General features: G+C 35.8%; 2 protein-coding genes across 4 annotated transcripts in view; one reads left to right on the top strand and one right to left on the bottom strand.

Moving 5' to 3' along the window:
• Nucleotides 1-2795: 2795 nt before the first annotated feature.
• LOC130010396 (monocarboxylate transporter 13-like) lies at nt 2796-10641 on the bottom strand. 3 transcript variants are annotated; one of them, XM_050535956.2, is made up of 5 exons: nt 10264-10641; nt 9591-9807; nt 6985-7128; nt 5330-6241; nt 2796-3280 (listed from the first exon to the last, which is right to left on the bottom strand). In XM_050535956.2, the coding sequence occupies exons 2-5, from the start codon at nt 9769-9771 to the stop codon at nt 2949-2951; spliced, it is 1569 nt and encodes a 522-aa protein (XP_050391913.1). In that variant the 5' UTR covers nt 9772-9807; nt 10264-10641; the 3' UTR covers nt 2796-2948. The 3 variants fall into 3 exon arrangements, with proteins under 3 accessions (XP_050391913.1, XP_050391912.1, XP_050391919.1); XM_050535955.2 differs by lacking the exon at nt 10264-10641 and adding an exon at nt 9896-10007; XM_050535962.2 differs by lacking the exon at nt 10264-10641 and having other exon boundaries at nt 3001-3180; nt 9591-10011.
• Nucleotides 10642-14639: 3998 nt separating this feature from the next.
• LOC126810734 (alpha-(1,3)-fucosyltransferase C) overlaps nt 14640-24131 on the top strand; it is a 62038-nt gene continuing 52546 nt past the window's right edge. Inside the window, exon 1 of the mRNA XM_050535965.2 lies at nt 14640-14814. The gene's annotated coding sequence lies outside the window, so the exon portion shown is untranslated. The remainder of the gene's footprint in view (nt 14815-24131) is intronic.

Genomic DNA, 24131 nt, shown 5'->3' with positions numbered 1-24131 from the left:
CAAAATAAAGTGCCCGAAACAGGGCTGGGGTCATTACACTGGAAATGTAATTAATTGCATTACCATTACTTTTAAATGTAATCATTACAACTTTGTCATTTTAGCAAAGTAATTCATTTCCATTACCCATTACACTGAAAGTAATTAATTACAATTACCTATTACTTTATGACTTAGTAAATAAGACCCCCTTTATAGACATTATAAAAGACAATTTTATTTTTCTACCATGAAGCACCTACGAAATTGAGCTCAAAATAATCACTACATTTGATTACAATTAGATAAAATTTTATCTGATTTATTGACGAAATTATTGAATGCTAATTAGCACTTGAATTTCATTGCAATCTTCATAATATATAGAAAATTCGCTAAGTTTAAGCTTACATGAAAGAGTCCTAAATAAAAAAAGTAATAAAATTATATAGTACATGTAATGTTTTCTTGTTATCTTTAAACAGATTCATGTATAATTTTTTTTTAAATTCTTGTGAATTGGATTTGTGTCAGATGTACTTAATTTACTTCTTTGATGCTAACATTTTTGAGGCTTGTCATATAGTTGAAATTATGATATGTGCCATATCTTTAATATGTAATTGAAAAGTAACTTTAATGTAATTAACCATTACATGATTTTTGTAATTTAATTAATTACATTTCCATTACTCATTACATGAGCATTATCATTACTCATTACCGAAGCCCTGGTCAGAAATCTAATAAAACCCTTATTTTACTTTTCTTTTAATTGAATACTACGAATTTGTACTGAATTGACTATGGATTAAAATATTTTGTCTGGAGCCACTCTACTCTGTGCGACATTTTTCGGGCATCAATTATTATTTGTGAATGCAGCTGCAACAGTCTGAATGGGTGGTTGGAATTCAGGTCGGCATTGGGCGGGATTTCGGTTGCAAAGCGATTGGAAACTTTGAAGTTGCTTAATTCACGGGCTAGAATAGCAGAAATACGCATTTTCAAATTTTTCTTGGTGAGTGCGAGGCCCCCATACAACGCGATGATTGATTGCTTGTTTGGGATTCGGGATTCCGGTAAGTCAACTAAGGTAGGCTATATTGGACCTTTTTGAAATTTTCTTCCGGGGGGGGGGGGGGGAGGGGGAGGGGCTACACGGTAAGCTCCACCCCTTCGCGTCTAGCGGACGTCCGCCACTGCAGTCTGTAACCCGAAATATTTTTGGGCATTTCAAGGTCTGCCCCACCCCTCAACCTAACGTTCATCGAGCCCGTACGCCTATGCATCATGGGACCATTTTATGTATAAATAATGATATCAGATATTTCTAGATTAATCTTGCTAATAGGACACCGGTGAAGCACCCTTCATAAAAAGGCTTCAGGTTATTAAAATTGAAAAGTAACGTCAGAATCTAAATGTATAAATAATGAATTACACCAACCATATGTTTGTCATTGATGTTATACATACGTATACAATTTCACACACCGTCTGCTTTTATATATTTTTATATTATTACTGGCATACTTATTCATCAAGAAAGTTACTGAAATATATATTTTATTTTAACACATGCGACGGCGTTAAGGAGCATAAAGGATCTGACTATTCATTTTATTCGTGCCAACCAGTGAGGTGTTAATATAGAAACAGATAGAAATAGATAGAAATAGAATATGTTAATACAACTGTCTTAATGCTAGGTTCCCACTATCACGATTCGCGCAGAAAAACGCGTTTGCGGCCGTCAAATTTTCCAAATTTTCTTTAGGGTAGGGAGCACCGCTGTCTGTAACCCGAAATTTTTTCTGGCATTTCAGATTCTGCCCAGCCTAACATTCATCGAGCCCGTAAGCCTATGTCTATAGCGTCCAAAGCGACCGACGAGGAAATATGTTATAGGTGTGCATATTTTATATATCATATCCAAAATTTAAATCATTTCATATAAAAACTAACAAAATTATGAATAATTGAAATTCTGACAAAGCCGCGTTATACCGATTGATTCAATGTGGCGACATGTATTTTATACTGAAAAACAGTTTTGAAATATCTCCGTTAATTTTTTATCCAAACTTCACTATTTTTTTAATATGATAAGATCTATCTTATCTGGCTTTGTTTCGGCAAGTTTATTTCGCATTTGGTCCTTATGTGTGACTGTATGATAAATAGTTTATCCAATGTAAGCTATAGTTCCAGGTCAGTGTAAGCTACAGTTATGCTGTTGTTTGTACCATGATGTACTATATCATGAGTGTTACGAAGGTAGTAATGAAGTGGTGGATTAAAATGTTATGATAAATACATGAGAAAAACACACTGCATGATAAGATCTAACTGCAAATCGGCTTGCTCTGCTCATGATCACTACACGGTGGTGTAAATAACAGATGAAGTTCAGTTTCTAAAGCGCGATAATACAGGATTCAAACTGCATCACTGTGTATAAGAGGAAATCTGGTGGCTTGGGGCATAGGGAGGTCCGAGGAGGTTGTCTCGCCGGAAGTGAGTAATTCTTTAAATTTTTGGGGCATACTTTAGAGGAGTTTTGGGATATAAAGCAAGTGCGATGTTTACCTAAATAGTCTACTGTGGACATCTCATTAATAGTACCAAAAACGCGTGATTTTCACTTGGTGTTATTGGTATTTCCCCACTGCTTTTTTTTAGTGGGGCATTTTTCAGCAGTGGGACAACGACCTGGTTGATAAAAATGACAGAAAGTAGGAAAGATGACAATGTAGTGTAAAATCAGAAAAGAAATAAACGGAACGAAACTATAATCTAATTTTAATTACATTGCACAATTTTATAGTACAAATTATAAAATCATAAAAAAAAATTGTAAACCAGATTCAATATTTCCAACAAACTTGTATAACAAAAATAAAGTTTACAGTATGGTTCCTGTTTCCACTGCCAGTGTGAAATATAACAACAATTACCTGAAACTATCATTGTTCATCCTCAAGATTCACCTGTTTGAAGAAACTATTTTTCCTTAAGGAACTTTGTGGTGCGTCATCGTCTATATCTTTACCGTCCGATACATCATCCACTGTAATAGTTGGCACCACCAATGTTGGTATTGGTCCAGAGGAAACCTCCTTTATCGGACCCATCTGAAACTCTTCAACCTTTTCTTTGTTGATATCTAGGTCTGTGTCATTTTTAAGAAAACATTTCCTAAACGGAATAAGCAGAATTATAAATCCACCAATGATACAAAATATACCACCAACTATAAACCCAATGCTTAAACCACCGCTGCCCGCGGCCAGATGACCTAAAACACATAAATGGAAATTTGAAATTTGTTTTATTCGACAAGTTGCAGATGACAGTTTCTCCAAAACTCGAGACTGTTGGCAGGGTTGGTAATGATAGAATACACTGCGCAATGTCAAGAGGGAGGGCGTGGGTGCATCAATTTACACGACACGCAGCTCAAATTCCATACCGAGATGCCATAACCTATACTGATTTGACTGGACGTGCTAGCAAGACACATTGCAGCTGGGGTGTGAAATTTACCCTGGGTGTTGATTGGAGATTTCCCAACACAAGAATATTAACAACCCACAAAGGCTATAACAACTTTACTTTACAGAGAAGCGTGACCCCAAGGTATAAAAATAAAAAGTCATCTCGGAAAATGTGATCAGCCTGATGTTGGTGGATAATGTGCCAGCCTTGTCTAGTCGTTATAACGCGTTGCTCACCAGGGTTTGGTCGACTTCTAGTGGACATTATCCGTTGAAAACGACCGGTCAGTCTCTGGATGAGAGTGTGACGGCACCCATACCCTATTGAATCAACGCAATAGCGCGTTCGCGGTGTTAAGGTGTCAACCTTGGCATATAGTTGCATCTTCCACAGAACTGTAGGAGTTGTGCTGACCTTAGCTTTTAAAAAAAGACACATTCTATACCCATGTACGCACAATTTTCCTGCATCTTCAGAAATCAAAGTATATGATATACGTCTATAATAATACGTCTAACACCTTGGCAGATTTCAATGAATTCGGATATATTTAAAATCTTTAAAAATCATTTTCTATCAACTGCACTTCAGTCAATAATATATTGACATTGAATAATATATTTAAAATTTTGTATGTTTTACTTGTTACTGTATTTATTTTGATTTAGATGAAGAGAGCCCCTTCGCTATTCCGCTTATGATGCCCCTCTCTATTCCCCGGGGGGTTGGATGGCTTAGTGGTTAGCACGTGCGCGCTGTATCATTAAGTCTGTCATTGAGTCAACTGGCGTGGTTTCGAATCCCCGGTTGTACGTGACAAGGAGCAGGGTCGCCTGTCCAACCTCGTGGGTTTCCTCCCACTGCTAAAGACCCCTACGCGCAAGCGAATTATGGAAATAAAATTGAACCATGTGTTAGTCCCGAAATGACCTAGTTTGTGTCGAGTGGACGTTAAACCCATTTCTCTCTCTCTCTCTCTCTCTCTCTCTCTTCCCCATCCTCTCGGCTAGGAAAGATGAGAGTTTGTTTTAAACACAATTGAGCAAAGCCGAAGATGATCGTGGATTTTTAAGACTACAGAGTGTGCGTGTAAGAAAGACTTAATGATAGTGTCAACACCTTGATCGAAGGCCCTGGGTCTTGATACCCTAGACGTGAGTCTGCCAAGCATATTGGTTTATCCGGCACTGGTTTCAAACGTATCTTTTATTAGAGCAGTGTTGTTTTTATGAAAATAACTGATACAATCTGATTAAAACACGGATATATATTTCGTTTCGTTTTTTTTATACTTTCGATGGCCTCTACTACCTGAAGATCTGACCAGTTGTAGTGGGAGGTCGCGTCAGAGGTCATGTGAGAGGATTTTGACCTATGGCATCAGATATTTGATTAACCAATCAGCGTTGACATTTCTAGTGGGTTACCCACAGTTCCGAGCAACCCAAAACAAAAATTCCCCGTACCAGATTTTTTCATTGGCTAATCCCCCACATCATCTAGAACGCGGGTTATATAACAAGTATTTCAGATCCTAGTGAAGAAAAAAATTGAACTATAAAAAAACGAAACGAAATAGGATCTGTGTTTTAACCAGATTGGAACTGATACTACTTTGTAGTGGGTACCCCAGTAGCTTTAACAGGTTTGGCAGCGTCCACGTACTGTTGTACTAGCGTGTTGCTTTGTATTTATGCCCTTTAAGTTCACTCGTGCTATATAATGTTTTAACTAGGCGCTGTTTTTGTGCCATCTACACCGCGGTGTATATAAATGAGAAGATAGTAGTGGCACATGCAAAAGAATAACTTATGTGAATTTATAGGAATGATTTATTTTAGGGTCTTACCAGCAACCAGTGGTCCAGCAAAGGCACCGATTCCATTGGCTATCATTATTACACCAACACCATCCCCAAAATCCTCAACTCCAAGTATTTCACCCGTGATGGCCAAAAGATAGCCCAAAACCATTCCAGTAAAGAGTCCAAATAGAAATGAAAAAATGATGGTCTCTGTATATCCTGATATTATAGGTATTAGAATAAGACACACACCCGATAATATATTCAGCACAGAAAAAACAAAAATACTGTCCAGTCGGCTGATATTGCTTAATACACCTCCAATGATACAACCCAAAAAGTTCCCGAGTCCCACAAGCGTTAAAACCAGAGCACTGTCGATTTTAGAGATTCCTTGCTGCACACATAACTCTGCTAAGAAGGCCAGAACTATGGCTAAACCAAAGTTCCAAAATATGTTATTTACAAAATATATAATAAAATCAACGTTTGTTAAAACATTTTGAAACAATTTGTGTAAGTATGATTTTTGGTGGCGCTGTACATTTTCTGGGTTGTTCTTGTTTTTAGTCTTCAAGGATGGTATATCCAAGGATAAGGTTATATTATTGTCAATATCCGGTACCACAGTATTCCCATTTTCTTCTTTTTTCAGCTGGTTCTTGACAACCGGATCCCCTGGCACAGTTGGCTCTGGGATTATTGTTGTAAAAGTTCTGGGAGGTGGTGGACGAAGTAAGGCACCGAAAACAAGAACGTTGAAAGATATTCCTGATAAAATCAACAATGACCCCTTCCATGTATATACCTCAATGAGATAAGCTATTAGAATAGGTCCAACGGTTATACCAAGACCAGAACCTCCGGTAGCTAATCCAGTAGCTAAACCTTGATATTTATCATAATATAGCCCACTTAATACATGTGACGGCAAGTATGACAGACTTCCACCAAACCCTGAAATAAAAGGAGGTTTGTTAATAGAAAATGATAAATGAATACAAGAAGAGGAAATTGGTTATTCAGCATTCATTGTGGAAAAACACGAGGATATAAACTTGGATTTATTTATTAGTAATGGCAGGTATGTGGACAAGGCATAATGTAATTAGTCTTTATAGAAAACTTGATACGACTTCGGTATTAATTGGGTTCGCATGTCAAACTAGTCTAAGATTTCATAGATGATCCATCAATTAAAGTGGGCTTAAATACTAAGAAATTAAACCAAGTAATATGCTTTTTACATTTTCTAAAATCTTGGGCACAAAGTATTTAGTTTTACAATCATGGCCTGGGTTAGAAAACTCCGAGGTTTCCTGCTCGGTCATCGTGTGTCCGGATAAGCGCGACTATGAGATATTTCCTGCAGTGGGGAGTTATAAAGTTGATCATACTCACATTGGACCACGCTAAATGTTTTTAAAAGTATTTCTCGCATTTATATCAATAAAAAAATCGCTTCTAAATAAATCAACATAACTATTATCTCGCGTTGTGTTCATGTTTGCCGGCGACCTTGTGCATTTTCTGTTATATCATTTGTATCATATGAAGGCAAAATCTTTAAACAGAGTCCAAGAAACCCGAGTACCCAAACTGACTCGACGGCTTCAGATCTCCACTGTCTTCGGTAGGTTGTACACGAATGAAAATCTTTAGTCACAAGGAGAAAACTCTTAATCTTATAAACTGCTTACCATTTATAACACCATAAAATAGATACATATAAGGAATACCAGGTAACCACGGCATTACTAACATACCAACAGAACTCATAAATCCACCAACTAAAACCACTTTACGGTGACTATATCTGTCCATTAGATAACTTGCTATGGGACCTGATTAAAACAAAATGGAAGATAAAAAATATAAAAACACGCATTTCTTAGCTACTTAAAATTTGAATAATTTAGCCGAACATTTTGACTGAGAAAACTTGGAGGCCATAAACAAAGTTTTGTCAAGATTTTAGCTCGACTTTAAGTATATTCTTTAAAAATGGGGTCTACAAACAAGGTTATGTTAATATATATGCTCAATCGAAAGAATATTTTTGAAGGGGACGGGAGCCTTTTTAAAACATTTAAAGGGAACACCACTCCAGAATCTTGCAGGTTCCGATGTTTGTTGCATTGATGGTAACTACGCAAGCAATGGCTTATGTCATTCGGACCGAAACGTCCTCTTTCTAAAAAGAAAATAAAGTGGCCGAAAAGTCCTTGGATGGAATGTCATAGGCCGAAATGTCCTTGTCCGAAACGTCTACTAGCCGAAACGTCCTGCATTCTGGGAGCACATGCCCGTGACTCATTGAGTTACATAATATCTTCAATATGGTTTGTCCTTCCCCGCTCATCCGTCGGCGATATATAGATAAGACCATTCAGGTTTGCACAACAAACAAACGTTAGGGCGATGTGATCTTCCATAGTTGTCAATTTGAAATACGTTGAACGGTGCGAACTGATCATTGTAATACTAATTGCGATAATGTCTTCAATGATTATTATCAATTTTATGGAAATAATTGTACACATTGATATTGCAACGTCGTCGACATTCATGTAATGACATAAAGTATATAAACAAATAAAATGTAATACAGCAGTACTCTGAAAGTTTGTTTTATACTATGGATATTTGTAGACACGTTCATGTACATTTAATCTTTCTTTTATGAAAGAAACATGGTTTTCCAATTCGGCCACTTTACCCGCCATGTAAATACCGTTTATTTATAAAAAAAAAGTCGAAAATATAACACAAAAACATCAAAATATATTCATATAAAGAATGGGTCTGATACTCAATAGGTAGGATTTAACTACGATATATGATGCCATTTCAGCAGTGGGGCCTAATCAAAGAAATCCTGATTTCGATAATGATCTAAGACCATGTGTTATATAACAATAATGGCTAATGATGACTACGGTAGCATTGGTGCTCGACAGAAATCTGAAACTTAAACATGCATTATGCAAGGGCAAAATCTGAAATGTTATCTAAATTATCAATTAGACATTAATTAACTTATCCAGACCATAATAAACTCTCGATGTCAAGGCTAGCCTCCGATGTAGGCTGGATAAGATTCCTATATGCCGCTAACGGCCAAAGATAATTAAATCAGAAAAAGTGGATAATCGAGACTATGCTGTTTATATTAATGATTTTAGTAATGATAACCGAGACTATGCAAAAATTTCACCGGCTTCTTTCTCGGCTCATAGTGGATCAATTTGGCTGAAATTTTCAGCAAATTACCTTTACACTATCTAGTTTTTAACTATTATAGCGAGAACTGCCATCTCTTTATCTTATCTCCCATAATGTATCTTTAAAGTAGCTAAGTCTCTAACTCAATATCATCCAAAATCTTCAACATTGAAAACATGAATTATTTGTCAATTTAAATCAACATTGATGTTGTGATCTTACCGGGAAGAGATGGGCTTCTGCTATCCAATATTTAAGACAAAATAAACATTTTACCATTGGTACACGAATTGTGTACTATAATGCGTTTCAGCGTCATTTGTAATAAGGGACTTGAAAAACGAGGCTAGGCATATTCCACATGTCAAGTCAAACGGTGACGCCATATTCTTATCTGGAGAGCATGTGCAATAAATACTATCGGTGTAGACTGGAACAACCGGACACTAGAGATTGCCATTCAATTAAGACTTCTGGCGTATTTCGCCGAACATAAATGATTAGAAATTACAGTGAAAACAAGAGAGAGAGAGAGAGAAATGGGGTTTAACGTCCACTCGACACAAACTAGGTCATTTCGGGACTAACATATGGTTTAATTTTATTTACATAATTTGTTTGCGCGTAGGGGTCTTTAGCAGTGGGAGGAAACCGGAGGACCCGGAGAAAACCCACGAGGTTGGACAGGCGACCCTACTCCTTGCCACGCACAACCGGGGATTCGAAACTACGCCGGTCGACTCAATGACAGACTTTATGATACAGCGCGCGCACGCTAACCATTCAGCCATCCAACCCCCCACAGTGAAAACAGAAACGATTGAATGTAAATGAGTTTATATACATTTATATTACATTATTATATGCGTTGCTACCCATTTTTGTCAATTTCTAGGTTCCAAATATTAGCGATTTAGCCCCTTTAACTTTCCAACCAGTGAGTAGGACTGCATACTGCAATACGTATACCAAATTTCGTCAGATTGACAATGGATACCTGTGTGTAACTTTTCCAACCTGCGAAAAGGACCATCATGCAATAAGTATATCAAATGTCATCAAATTGACTATATATACCTACCAGTGCCTAAAAATATCCCAAGGTTGATGGACGATATTAAGGATACATCAAAAGCTGTGGTATCAAAATGTTCCAGAAATTCCACATTATAAATACCAATGGAACCGTTTATACCAAATGCGATAAATTGTATCATAAAGGCTGATATGATGATCACAATGCCCCAAACCCCGCCTTCCATATTTAATCCAGGTTCTCGTAAAGGTCATGAAACAATCTGGAATGATAAAAGAATAAATTTAATACGTCATTTAATGATACACTGCCTTGATGGTATCTGCCAATACACTTGCTAATACACTGACTTAATGGTTTGCCAATACACCGGCTTAATGTACTCTGATAATACACTCGCTAAAATTAATGTTTTCTGCTAATACGTCGGCTTAATGTTCTCTGCTTATAGTAATGAAATGAAATGGGGTTTAACGTCCTGCTTTTTAGCAGCGACTGGGCTGATGAAAACGGGCTCTGCTAATAGCCTAACAATTCAAAATAGGGTTAAAAAGTTTTAATGGGTTATTTTAAAATACGTTAAAAGTACATCTTTTGTTGTATTTCCTACTGCCATTTTATTTTGGCCTTCTGATTATTTTCGTATTTCAGAATGTACACGTTTGTTTCGTATTAGATATTTTAGTTTTAATACTATGTCCAAAATAACTTTACTTACGTGACCGCCTGTTTAGATAATACTGTTTGTTCGTCTTGACTAGTAATCTCTATATTATTCAATGCAACTTTTATATCACACTCCCCTTGCGTAATAGTCTTGTAAGAAGAAGACATTTCTGTAGGATAATTCAACCTCACACCTTTCTTACAACGATTTTAAGATTAGACACACTTGTTTAAACGGAATAAATACTACCTCATTATAGGTGTATCAAGGAATTCTGTTAATGTTTGCGGAAAACGTAATACATCCAACCCATGTAGCGTAAAATCTAAATAACGTATATCGTCCGTTGAACATTTCTTAAATCTATAGCACTTAAAATATGCTTTTCTTTTTATGTCTAATTTATTGCCCGTTTACTGTCTCTTGAAATTTCGGTTTAAGTACACATAATATGTTTCCTAGGTTTTTATCTGTTCTATCTAGTTTACGTAAGCTGCACATCTTGTAATAAGTAGAGGAAAACGTAAACTTCTTGATACTCTTGTCAAACTTACTGAAACAATGACTGCTACTGTTTCAAGCACTATCTGGGCATCATATAAATAAATTACTGTATTTAATTTTTTTATCTCCTAAGCTCTTATATCATACAGATGTTATATAACGATATATTATTTGCGTAGCTACCCTGTGTTTTCGGTGGGTGTGTGGGTGTCTGTGGTGAGAGTATAAGTTGGGCGGGGCGACACTTTTCGTCAACTGCATTGGAAAAAGTCTGAGCGTACTATATGGACCAGGAAACCAGCATTACGTCATCGAATTCCTCCAATCGATGCGCAATTGTTCAAGTAGCTTGAATTGGCGCCCCCCACCCCCTAAGATGAGTGGCTGATGTGCGCTCCAAGAACTCTCTGGCGGCACGAACTATTGTTATTCCTCTGTTGTTTAGGTAAATGTTTGTGACTGAGATATATCTTCCGGCTAATAAAGGGGAGAGACAGATAAATAGGGTTTAACGTCCACTCGACACAAACCAGGTCATTTCGCGACTAACATATAGTTCAACTTTATTTCAATAAGTCGCTAACGCGTATGGGTCTTTAGCAGTGTGAGGAAATCGGGGGACCCGGAGAAATCCCACGAGGTTGGACAGGCGACACTACTCCTTGTCACGTACAATCGGGAAATCAAAACCACGCGCCAGTTGACTCAATAACAGATATTATGATGCAAAGCGCACGCGCTAACCATTCGGTCATCCACCCCCTCTGCCGGATTATAAATATATATTATGCAAGAATTACTATCAGTCTGGTGTAAAGGGAGGCGCTAGCCCACAATACCCGTTAATTGAAAATTATACCGTCCCCTATTTGGCAACGTTAGAATTATGAAATGAAATGAAATGGGGTTTAACGTCCTACTGTTCTGCTCCTAACCTGGGCTAATGAAGACGGGCATACGCCATAAAGTGTGCTATGAGGGAAATATTGCCCGGACAGCGGCACTACGGCCTACTCTTATATCGAATTCCAACTGTTAAGGAATCTTGACGTGCACGCCAGTGTGTACATGGGACCTCGGTTTTTATTCCCATCCGAACGACTAGACAGCTGTCATTTCCAGGCCCTCCGTCCTGCATCACTGACAGGGGGGAACCACGCCGGAAAATCTGAATGAACTTTCTCGGCCAATGCAGGGATCGAACACCCGACCTCCAGGCTAGGGAGCCAGTGTCTTAGACACCGTGACCCCCCGAATTTAGAACTATTCGCAAATATGACAACATTATTAAAAATATCTTTGTTATAACCTTTATTCTGCACACTGCACAGTCATTGGATATATTTCATTTAGTAAATTAGGCCGAAATTATGACTACTAGTGTGTGACGCTAAAGGCGTCTTTACGTTGGGGCACCGATGACAGCGGTGATAACTCCAGGGAAAATAGATCGAACCTGACGACCTGATGTCAGGTCTTCATTTAAATGAATGTCTAGACCTATAATTTTGTTTGGAACATCCGTGGGCTCTAATATTTAGTACCCGAAAAAACCCTAATACTTTACAATCATCTGGTAGAAACCCCGGAGGACCATCATCACCTAGACTTAAACGAGACCCATTTTGACATATTATAGGGTTTCCACCGCCATGCCTGTTTATGAAGTCTCCAAAGAAATAAACGACACTAACATGTTGCACACAACAATCCCCTTTAACGATATAGATATTGACTCTTCGTGCCACAGCATTTTGTGTCTCATTTCAACGGTCACAACGTTTCTGATAACAATCCCACTCTTATGGTGGTTGCGGAAAGACGCCTACCATAATCCAGTCAACATAATTTAAAAGTCCCCATTTTATTATTTGCACTTATAACAATGTACTTTGGCAACGGGCAAACAACTGTCTTAATGTCAACTAAGCTATTTAAGAAATCCATTGACTTACTTTTGAAGGCTATAGATATTTAAAGATGCCTTCCTACGTACAAACTTTGTGATTTGATATTTGGACTAAAACATATTCATACTACTTTATCTATCAAGAGTTTGCTTCAAATCCTTCTCAAAACATTTTAATCGAAAGAAAACTCTCCCAAAGTGTAAAATTCTATTACAAGCAGCCTTGTTTGTCAAGTGAATTGGTTGAGGCTGGGGCGTCCATTTTCAGCTTGTACAATTTGTCGTTACTTGCAGTCCATTTACCATAAATATCGACGCCTTGGTAAATTCCGGAATTATCCTCTGTTAACTTCTTTTTCCTCCGTTTAATCGCAAACTCTGTAGTACATTTAATCCTCTCACTGTTCTCACAACCGCTAGCCATTCAGTCAAGAAAAGCGAGCGCTCTCAGCATTTTCCAAGCAGACAAAAAACTGGGTAGATTGCCGATTAGTGACCCTCTAAATTTTTTGTCTTGTATGCGCCTCATGTTTGTTTTCCAAGCAAACCAGTATTTTTTCCAGTAAGGTTGGTTGTCTATATTTACCATATATACCAACTATGCCATATCTTTATTGGAAATAACTACCCTTACAAATATTTTCTTGGGAATGCAACTTTAATAGTCATGCCGCGGCTTTATTAAATCGCTGATTCATATGTATCGTCAGATAGGGATTACTCATAAATATTAGCCTGAATATTTTATCTGTACTGTTGTTACCTATTGTTTGTTTTTTTAAACTACTCAGTGTACCGTAATTTTATCTGTAAAATTTTTGACTTCTAAAATCAAGACATTGCAGATCTAACCATCTCTGCCTCAGACGGGTCATGCCTGGTCGTTCAAAATTTTTATTAACACTTTTCTGATTTGAGGAGATAACACCTTTTAATACGTTTGTATTGTACAAAACTGTCAATGTCAACGGGTAGACATACACGCACAATGATCAGAATAGAAATGATTCTGAGCAAAATGAACATTACGACTTTAATTCTAATAATTGTACAAATACGCACATATCAAATACAGTAAAAGTTGATACATATACGCACATATCAAATACAGTAAAAGTTGATACATATTTCCCAATTTACTATTGCAACGGAAAATACAATAATACAAAATCTAATTATCTTGACAATGCATACGGGCTAGCTATGCATGTAGAATATCAATTAATCATAGTGCTCAACCAGTGTGAAACATATACCATGAGTCAGATATACTACAAATCGACTCTAGCATGCTCCACACAGCCCAGTATTACTCGGCGACACTGGGAGGAACCCCCTCCAACGCCACATGCATAAATATTGTTTTGGGGGCCCGGACGGGATCTTGTTCCTCATGCAAAATCATGGGTCACCACGCCCCTGGTATGGGCCCGGATAATTTAGGAGGTGGGGTGGAGAAAAATGCCCGGAAAAGGTACCCGTTTAGAAACCGACTGCCCGTAATCACACCGAAGGCGCCAATGCACCTTCTCATCCAGACAATTTTGAAAATTAGACGGCCGGAAATGTGTTTCGCTGGTGTTCCGCCCTGTAGATACAGCAACTAAAAGTGGGGTACCATATTGTCGTGACATAGTTTAACAAGAGCACGTGGGAGTATATAACTCTACTTTCCTAATACAAAATGAATTGTCTTCTATTAGACAAGCGAAACGCTGTCGCACAAAAGAGACATGCAATGTACTTCTATGTCCCTTTGGGCATTTTAGCCGTTGTGTGTCGCGAATTGTTACTACAAAACATTTGGGGTAAAACATCCCGAAAGCCTACATCTGGGATAAAGGCGGCATTATATATACCCTGTGTTCAGGTCAATGACTGTCCAGGTGCACTATGCGTCTTAATATAAAACAAACCCTTGAACTTTGGAGCATAGTTACCCATATCTACAATTCAAATATCGAGCCAGTAAAAAAGTTTTCACACGATATGAAAAAAACACACGTGACATGGCGATAATATTAACATATCGTGCCAACCTGTTGTTAATACAGTTGAATTGAACGGTTGAATTGAGATTGTATTGCCAACGCCTTTCAACTGGATTAGAATCTACTGCTTTTAATTTGTGCATGATTATTCCCTGGACTTAATCAATTTATCAAGGATATTCCCGTATCAGCTGCTCTGTACGTATTCTATATTTTTATCTATGTTTATTATATGATGATAATATTCTCTCAACGTAATCAATAAGTATTTGTTCTAGTTTATTGATCATAAGTTAGTTTCTAACTTGCTCCATGTGTAGCCAAATCGTTGCCATATTAAGAGAAAATATAATAGTTAAAACTGACAAATTATCATAGTCAAAATGGTAAAAGTGGTCATTTTCGAGATTTTTCACTTGTAAATATCACAAAACACAAAATCACTATATTAGTATCAAAACAAACAAAATAATCTAGTTATGTTTTTTTCACTTTCTACTTTTTCGCCTTTGCAAATTCACTCAAACTTTTTCATCTTTGCATTTTCAACTATTAGAATTTTTTCATTGTGATTTCCACCTCCAAAATTTCTCCAATCGAACGGACAGAAGGTGTGGTTCCGGGTTCAGTCGAAGTTGATATCATAAGACGTCAGCATTTATCGTCTCGGCTAAAATTACTGCTAAATTGGGTTATTCATAACTCTGAAGAATTGTCCGATTTTATTTATTATTTTTTTTGAGAAAAAAAAAATGAAATAAATTCGTTGTCATGTCGAAAACATTTTGTTTAATGAGTTATATCATCGAACCTTGAGGTTTGCTCATTGTCTTAATAGAACGGATGAATCTTTGACAGAACATCGACATGGATGTGAGCGAATTTCTGTCGTTATATCTGAAATAAGTGAAACTACAAAAGAGGTGCCTCGCTGCCTTAATACATTAAGAATAGCTTTACAGTTATTAGACCAGTAAGGTGCCAAGGGTTCATTCTCACCCAGCTCAAAACTTAAATAATCATGTTAGCGTGACTAAGGTGTTAATTGGAATTAGCTGTAGTCTGTTTCACATTGGGCACTGTTTATTTCATTAGGTTAAACCTAATAGTAAAACAAAATCACTTGATAATGTTTTATTCAACATTTATTATTATACTTTTGTTCTATTTCAGTGCTTATCCAGGGTTTTTTTCAGTCTAATTATGCATTTCACATATCTTGGTTTTCAGTACTTATCCAGTTTAACAGCCTGATCATATATTTCACATTTCTTGATTTTCAGTTTATTGAATTAATATATTTACGTTTTCCCTCGTCCAGTTTCTATAGTCTAATAAGAGGTTGTATCTTTCATGATTTTCAGTTCATTGAATTAATATATTTACGGTTTTACAGTCTAATAATAGGTTTTATCTTTCATGATTTTCTGTTTATTGAATTAATATATTTTTTATTTTATCACTCATTAAATACAGTTCACATGACACTTATTAAACACAGTTCACATGACACTTATTAAACGGTTAATCCATATCTAATTATGTGAACACATTTCAGCTACAGACCATAATCCCCCAGCCCTAAACCCTTAATCCCCTTCAAATAACACACTATTTATGGATAACAATTACTGTGGTTTATTTTACTGCGACGTTTCAACAAGATTTCACAAGTCGTTATCAACACAAATCCCCTTAATCCCCTTAATCAATATTTTGAGCTGGATGAGAACACCCCGTGCCAAGACATTTATACCAAATATGATATAATATCTACGTCTATTATATCGTTTGGTCGCTCGAATATATTATTACTTGGATGGTAAACGTTTATTTGGGTAAATGTTTGTCTTGATTTGAATTGGATAGCCATTGTGACTCAGTGATTAAGACCCGGGCTCTCACAGCAACGGACAGCGTATAGTCGTCTGGATGGGACGAAAAACCGACGCCCCGTCTATCTTTGGCGGACAGTAAAATATACGTTATCAGTTGGAATTCAATATAAGAGTGGACTGTAGAGCCGTTGTCGGGGCAAAATCTCCCTTATAACACACTGTATGGCATATGCCTATCTTATTTGCCCTGTCGGTGAAGAACAGTAGAACGTTAAACCCCATTAATTTGCAATTATGAATAAGTCGAAGGCGACAAGTCGACAAAATGAAGGCGACGATTGTCTGGTTGATTTTGACGACTTGTCGCCTTCATAAGTCGACAAAATGCAATTATTTCGACTTGCTGTGTCGAGAATATAGAATGGCCGCTAACAGTCACCATAATGAAGATCTACTCAGAAAAAATGTCAACATTGTTTTTTTGTTATTAAACATCAAAACCTTCAAAATAAAGATTATTCCACGGATAACAAACCAAATCGCGCTATGTGGATACAGAGGGGATCTGTCCCTGCTGTCTTACTGACAATTTCTTTTACTTTTTGGGGTTGGGGTGTCTCTCAGATATTATTAGCCGAAATTCTGTATAAACTTGCAAAATTGCTATTGTTTAGTTAGCTTTCCGCTTTAAGGGTTCTCATAATACTACACGTTCCCGCGATTATAAATGAGACTCGAGGCGTGCCCCGACAAGTTGAGAAAAAAATTAAAATGTAACTAAGGCTGTTTTTCACATCGCTTCGCCCAGCTGGCCATTGTTTAGAAATAGTGTAAATCAGGTATATCAAGGTTGTGGACCCTCTAGAGGTCACAATTTTGATCCGATTTTAATGACACTTGAAATGCATGTTACCCAGAGATCTTGGTTCCTGTCGATATTCGCACATATCTGATCGTACCCTCCTAGATTGTGGCCCTTGACGTTACGAAAAATCGCTTTTTGTTTAGCTTGTTCTCTATCCATCTCTTGAAAAATGTGGGCGTGCCCTGCCTGGCAGCCGCTGTGTTTTTTTTACCAACTATTCAGGAAATGGAGGAAAACTAAATTCAGAATGATCGTGTAAGCCTATTAGTATTTTTTTTTTCAATTCGGACAAATAACTTCTGTTAACTTCACCAATTGATTAGCACCTTGTGGTCAGATGATTAAGGTTGATGATTGGGTAATCAAGTTTAGTGTGTTGATCATCAAGGACGCCGCCGTACGGCCTACAATTGACTAAAGTATTTATAGGCCTAATATAGCTGGGCTTCAAGCATGCGATTTTGATATGTTCATTTTATCTGCTCTTTAACTATGGAGTTTTAGACAATAAATTAGACGAATAAAACGCAAAAGGATGCTTGTGAACACAACTTACGAGTTTAAGACAAACCAAATGTGGAGAGAAATTAATAAAAGCAACAGGCCTATGAATTTTAGGACAGAATGCTATTTTTGAGAAGACTTTTAATTTGTAAAAGTCGTCTATATTTGCTCGGAGCAATTACGCCGACCATTTCCGAACTCGGTATTATTAACTGACAATCATAATTAGCTATATAATATACATAAATCCAGATATCCCTTGCAATGTAATGTGAAATAATTAGGGTTTCACACTGCGTAGCTTGTGTGAAACACTATTGTTTTTGTTCGGATTATTATTCTTATTATTATTTTTTTTTCCATTTTGATCATATCTCAGAAACTACTTGTCGGATTGATCCAATTTCTTCGGTTTCAATGGGAAAGTGGGTGTGACTTAGAGATTAAAGCTATTTTGAACGTTCTGTGACAATGCGAAATGTCTGAAATCACCGAAGTGGTTAATTTTTGAAATTTTGTCGTAACATTTACAATAATTGCCGGATTTTAACATTTGATACATTTTGACATAGGCAAAGACAAGGCACGTAGCTAAGGTTCTTTAGATTGTTGATTTTCGATGAATCTTCGGAGATATTAGGCGCCAAATTTTGAAAATTAAAATTTTTACAAAAAACTTTTTTATTAATGAATATTTTTTGATGATATTTTATCCAGGGGTAAAGGGTCGTCTGATTTGAGCGAAAATGTCAACAATTTTTGTCTAAATAATTTTCCTTGGCCGCTATTGGCTAATTCAGTTTTACGCTTCTAGATTCATTAATGATCGTTCGAATTGTTTGAAACAAAGTTCATATGCTCCGTTTTCCAAAATGTCATTTTTTTGTTATCAATAAAGTTTCCTGTCGACACCGGAAGTGGCATAATTTCAACAAAAACTATAATTTTGACAGTTCGGTACCACTTTTTGAAAGCAAATATTATTTTTTTCAAAATTTGTTATTACCAAATCGATGCGCAATGCAAAGGCGCACAAACGATGGGATTCAGTTTTTTTAATTTCGATTTCGTTTTCGGGCTATTTCGATTAAAATGTGAAAAAAGGTGTAAAATTAAGCTATTTACAACACATTCAGCGTCTTAATATTTTAAAATATTTCTTCGTAACTTTCATAAACTCGTAGCAACAATCCATACGAAGAGAATGTATGTGAAAATTAGTTTGTAATATGAGCAGTTGCCGAGAAATGGGCAATTTTGCATGAGTGACTTTTTACGCTAGTTTGCCTGTAAAAGAGTCAATTATTATTAGATTTCCATAAAAGTGACAACATTTGATGCGTAATGTCAATATTAACTAGGTCAAGCCAATTCAACATTTTCAATGTCACCGGAAATGACGTAATTTGGGCAAAAACTGTATTTAGAGCCATTAAAACCAATAATTTATTCAAATGAGTCGTATTTGTTATTTGTTTAAAATTTTGATATTTGATTCCAATCAACTAATAGAATGAACCCATACGATCATATAGATATCCCAAAATGGTTTCTAACTTTTTCAGTTGCCGAGAAACAGACGATTTTCAACAGGTAACTTTTCAAGGTTTTTGGTCCATAAAAGTGTCAATTATTATTCGATTTTCATAAAACTTTCAGTATGTGATACCTAATGCCATTTACGATTTCATACAAGTAATTTAAGATTTTCATTATCACCGGAAGTAACGTCATTTGGGCAAAAACTGTATTTTTAGCCTTCAAAACAGATATTTTATTCAAATGAGTCTGATTTTTAATATTCTTAAAATTATGATATTTGATTCCAATCAACAAATAGATTGAACCCATACGATCATACAGATAGCAGAAAATGGTTTCTAACTAGTACGGTTGCAGACAAAAAGACGATTTTCTACAAGTCACTTTTCAAGGTTTTTGGTCTATAAAAGTGGCATTTATTATTCGATTTACATAAAATTTTCACCATGTGATGCCTTATGCCCTTTCTGATTTCATAAATCTAATTGAACATTTTCAATATCACCAGAATTACTGTACACTTACTAACAAATGTATAAAATGAATTGATATTGCTGGATTTGGTTGATTCGGCGTCCATTTTAATTGATCTGTGCAATGCTTATGTGGAAACCTGCTTAATGGTTTCATTGGTACCGGAAGTGACATATGTTTAGAGTAACGTGGCACCGGTGAAACCCGTCATTACTGCATCGCAGTTCTAGTTCTTCTTCTTATTATTATTTTTTTTCCACTTGAGCATATCTCAGAAACTATTTGTCGGATCAACTCGATGTTTTCGGGTTTACTAGGAAAGTGGGTGTGACTTAGAGATTAAAGCTATTTCGACCTTTCTGTGACAATGCGAAATGTCCGAAATCACCGAAGTTGTCGTTTTTTGAAATATTTCCGTAATATTAACAATAATTGTCGGATTTTAACATTTGATACATTTTAACATAGCCCGAGACACGGCAAATAGCTACGATTGTTTAGATTTTTGATTTTCGATTAATCTTCGAAGATATTAGGCGCCAAATTTGGACAAAAAACTTTTTTATTTATTAATATTTTTTTATGGCGCTCTACCTATATTTAAAGGGTCATGTAATTTGAGCAAAAATATGAAAAATATTTGTATCGATAATTCACCTTGGCCGCTATGGGCTAATTCAGTTTATGGGTTCTAGGTTAATTATTTATTGCTCGATTTGTATAAAACAAAGTTCATATGCTCAATGGTGCAAAGTCTCAACTTTTTTATTACCAATAAAGCTTTCTGTCAGCAGCGGAAATGACGTAATTTTGACCAAAACTACAATTTTGGCGGTTAGGTACGTCTTTTCGAAAGCAAATATTATTTTTTTAAAATAAGTAAAAAGAAAGAAGTTGCGCCATGTAAAGGGGCAAAAAAAGTCGGAAGCCGTTTTTTTAATTTCGATTTCATTTTTGCGCCATTTCGGTTTAAAGGTGAAAAACGGTGTAAAATTGAGCTATTTACAACCCATTCAGGCGTTTCATATTTTAAAATATTTCTTTTTGATTTTCATAAACTTGTAGCATTAATTCATACGAAAAGAATCTATCTCAAATGCCGAGAAATAGTCAATTTTGCAAGTGTCATTTTTTACGCTATTTTGCCTGTAAAAGAGTCAATTATTATTGGATTATCATAAAAGTGATACCATTTGATGCGTAATGTCAATTGTGACTAGGTCAAACCAATTTAACATTTTCCATATCATCGGAAATGACGTAATTTGGGCAAAAACTATATTTATAGCTTTCGAAACAAATAATTTATTCAGGCGAGTCGTATTTGTTATTTATTTAAAATTTGGATATTTGATGCCAATCAACTAATAGAATGAACCCATGGGATCATATAGATAACATAAAATGGTTTCTAACTTGTTCAGTTGCGGAGAAATAGGCGATTTTCTACAGGTCACTTTTCAAGGTTTTTGATCCATAAAAGTGTCAATTATTATTCGATTTTCATAAAATGTTCACTGGGTGATACCTAATGCCATTTACGATTTCATGCAAGTAATTTAAGATTTTCATTATCACCGGAAGTAACGTCATTTTGGCGAAAACTGTATTTTTAGCCTCCGAAGCAGATATTTTATTCAAATGCGTCTGATTTGTAAAGTATTTAAAATTATGATATTTGATTCCAGTCAACGCATAGATTGAACCCAAACGATCATACAGATACCAAAATATGGTTTCTAACTTGTACGGTTGCAGAGAAATAGACAATTTTCTACAAGTCACTTTTTAAGGTTTTTGGTCTATAAAAGTGGCAATTATTATTCGATTTACATAAAATTTTCACCATGTGATGCCTTGTGCCATTTCTGATTTCATAAAACTAATTGAACTTTTTCATTATCACCGGAAGTAATGTAATTTTGTCAGGATCACTTACATGTAACACATGTATAAAATGAATTGACATTGCTGGATTTGGTTGATTCTGCTTCCATTTTATTTGATGCGTGCAAAGTTTGTGCATATCTATTTATCGGTTCCATTGGTACTGGAAGCGATGAGTTCAAGGGTAACATAGCACCAAAAGTGACATAAGTTCAATGGTAACGTGGCACCAGTGAAACCCGTCATTACTGCTTCGCAGTTCTAGTTATTATTATTATTATTATTATTATTATTATACAACAAAAAGCGCACTTTATTGTTATACGAATTAGTCTAATTCATAAGAAAATGAAATAAAAGATACACCAGATAAAAGCGCTATTAAATATATTTAACTTGAATACGCTTTCAAAAATCAGATTTCTTGTGCAGACGGGTAGAGTGAAAAATAAAAATTTAAATAGTAATTTGGGAGATAAAACCTTTTTGCCTTCTAGCCGACAAAATAAATGCCTGAAATTCAATGATTTTTTGGTCTGGAGCCATTCCGGATTGTGTGTCAGTTTTCGGTCATCGATCATTAATTTTATCAACAATATTTCGAAGATAGAAATTTCTTTAAATTGACTTATGGATAATCATTTAAAATCAGTGTAACTTAAAATCAGTGTAATTTAAATAAAAGGTGTCTAGCGTGACATGTGTTTCGGGCATATGTTTCATCAGCGATACGAGATATCGCTCTCCGAAACTTCCTGGTTTCTTTTGCAATTTGTTTGGGGTAAGACGTTATCACTCCCCGCCCATGTGTAAATAATAATATTAATCTAATATATATACCGCACAAATTTAACAGATACAAATAATGTACATGTTATTCCACAGGTAGACAGACATTGAAGGGGCCCAGTGAAGGAGACGCAGTTGGTTTAGAGTTTGTCCGACTCCTTTGGGTATTTGCTCCCCATTTCCAATCAAATAAACATGTTGTTCTGATGCTCAACTAGTATCAAATATATATCGTGTATGAGATTTGTTACAAATCGCCTCAAACATGTTCCACACATCTCAACATTTATCAGCTTTTTGTTCAATCTATAAAAGCCTACATTCCTACAAAATGTTTTGTTTAGTCAAGAAAAGGCTAAATGGAACAATAAGTGTACCTTAATGTAAAACTATGAAATAAGATACTTCTATGATATGATTCAACCGAGAGGTCCTATATATGCAAAATAGATATATAATATCTACATTCAATTTCAAGTTGAACGAACTGTATCTATTCATTTAAGTCTTGCGTCGAGCTGAATAAAGTATATGATTTATTGTCATTCAAACATCTACAGGTTGTTAAATGTTAACAATGTGTAACTAAAAATTATGATTTGATCTTTATTGCCAATATTTCGTGTACCTACAAGTCTATTGTATCTAGATGTTTAAAGCGCGTTAACAATATATTCATTTAAGAGCAACTATGTCATTTCGGGATTAATATACCACATATTACAAGTCATACCCAACGGAAAGAAATGACGATTATAATTAAAATTCCACCATTTTGAATTTCTAACATCACGAATTAATGTGTTTTTTTTTCGTTTTTTTTAAATGGTATTATATTACAAAACTGTCACAGTTATATGGGACAACAATCACTAGTTTATTATACACAAGAAATGCCAGTCACCAAATGAAAAATACATTTTTTTTTAATTGATGTTTGTCAAATTCGATTTTTTGACACATTTCGCTTGCATAACCACTCTGTGTTTGAGGAATTTAAAAAGAAATTATTTATCCTCCCACCACTGAAAGACACTCAGTACGAGATATCACTCTCCGATAATTCCTGAAGAACGCCAAATTGAATTATGTTAATCATGTCATTTTGTTTTGGCTGATTTTGAGTATGATTTTGTCTGACATATTTATCATTGAACCAAACTGCATTGGTTTCATTTGCAATTTGTTTAGGATAAATTGTAGCCCGTAAAACGTTATACCAAGAAAAAAAATAAAACGTTTTTAGTTTTTATGGCGTCATAGTTGGGACCCCAAATGGCGCCTGTAAATGAGTTGTCGTAACTTTCCCTTTACAGGGCTTTGCTTGGGACTCAAGATGGCGTCTTTGTACACGTGACGTCGTATTTGTACACGTGACGTCGTATTTTCATGACGTCATATGGAATTTCTGGCTTCGCAGTAAGTCGTAAATGATAAATTGTAGCCCGTAAAACGTTATACCAAGATAAAAATAAAAGGTTTTTAGTTTTTATGGCGTCATAGTTGGGACCCACTGTTCTATATAATAAATGGATAGCTCATTGGCTGAGATGTGTGAAGTCACCGGAAGTACCAATTCCGCCATGTTACCACTCTCAAAACATTGGTTTCTACCG

Source organism: Patella vulgata, chromosome 2 (assembly GCF_932274485.2).
Source record: "Patella vulgata chromosome 2, xgPatVulg1.2, whole genome shotgun sequence".
NCBI classification, from domain to species: Eukaryota; Metazoa; Mollusca; class Gastropoda; family Patellidae; genus Patella; species Patella vulgata.
This window is presented reverse-complemented; position numbering and strand designations above follow the sequence as displayed.

What these genes read in the sequence shown, in the direction of transcription:
- LOC130010396 (XM_050535956.2), bottom strand. Translation starts at nt 9,771, where the DNA reads ATGGAAGGCGGGGTTTGGGGCATTGTGATCATCATATCAGCCTTTATG. An exon ending in TGGGATATTTTTAGGCACTG is followed by an intron (nt 7,129 to 9,590) that starts GTAGGTATATAT and finishes TGTTTTAATCAG; the next exon opens with GTCCCATAGCAAGTTATCTA. An exon ending in ATTTTATGGTGTTATAAATG is followed by an intron (nt 6,242 to 6,984) that starts GTAAGCAGTTTA and finishes CTTTTATTTCAG; the next exon opens with GGTTTGGTGGAAGTCTGTCA.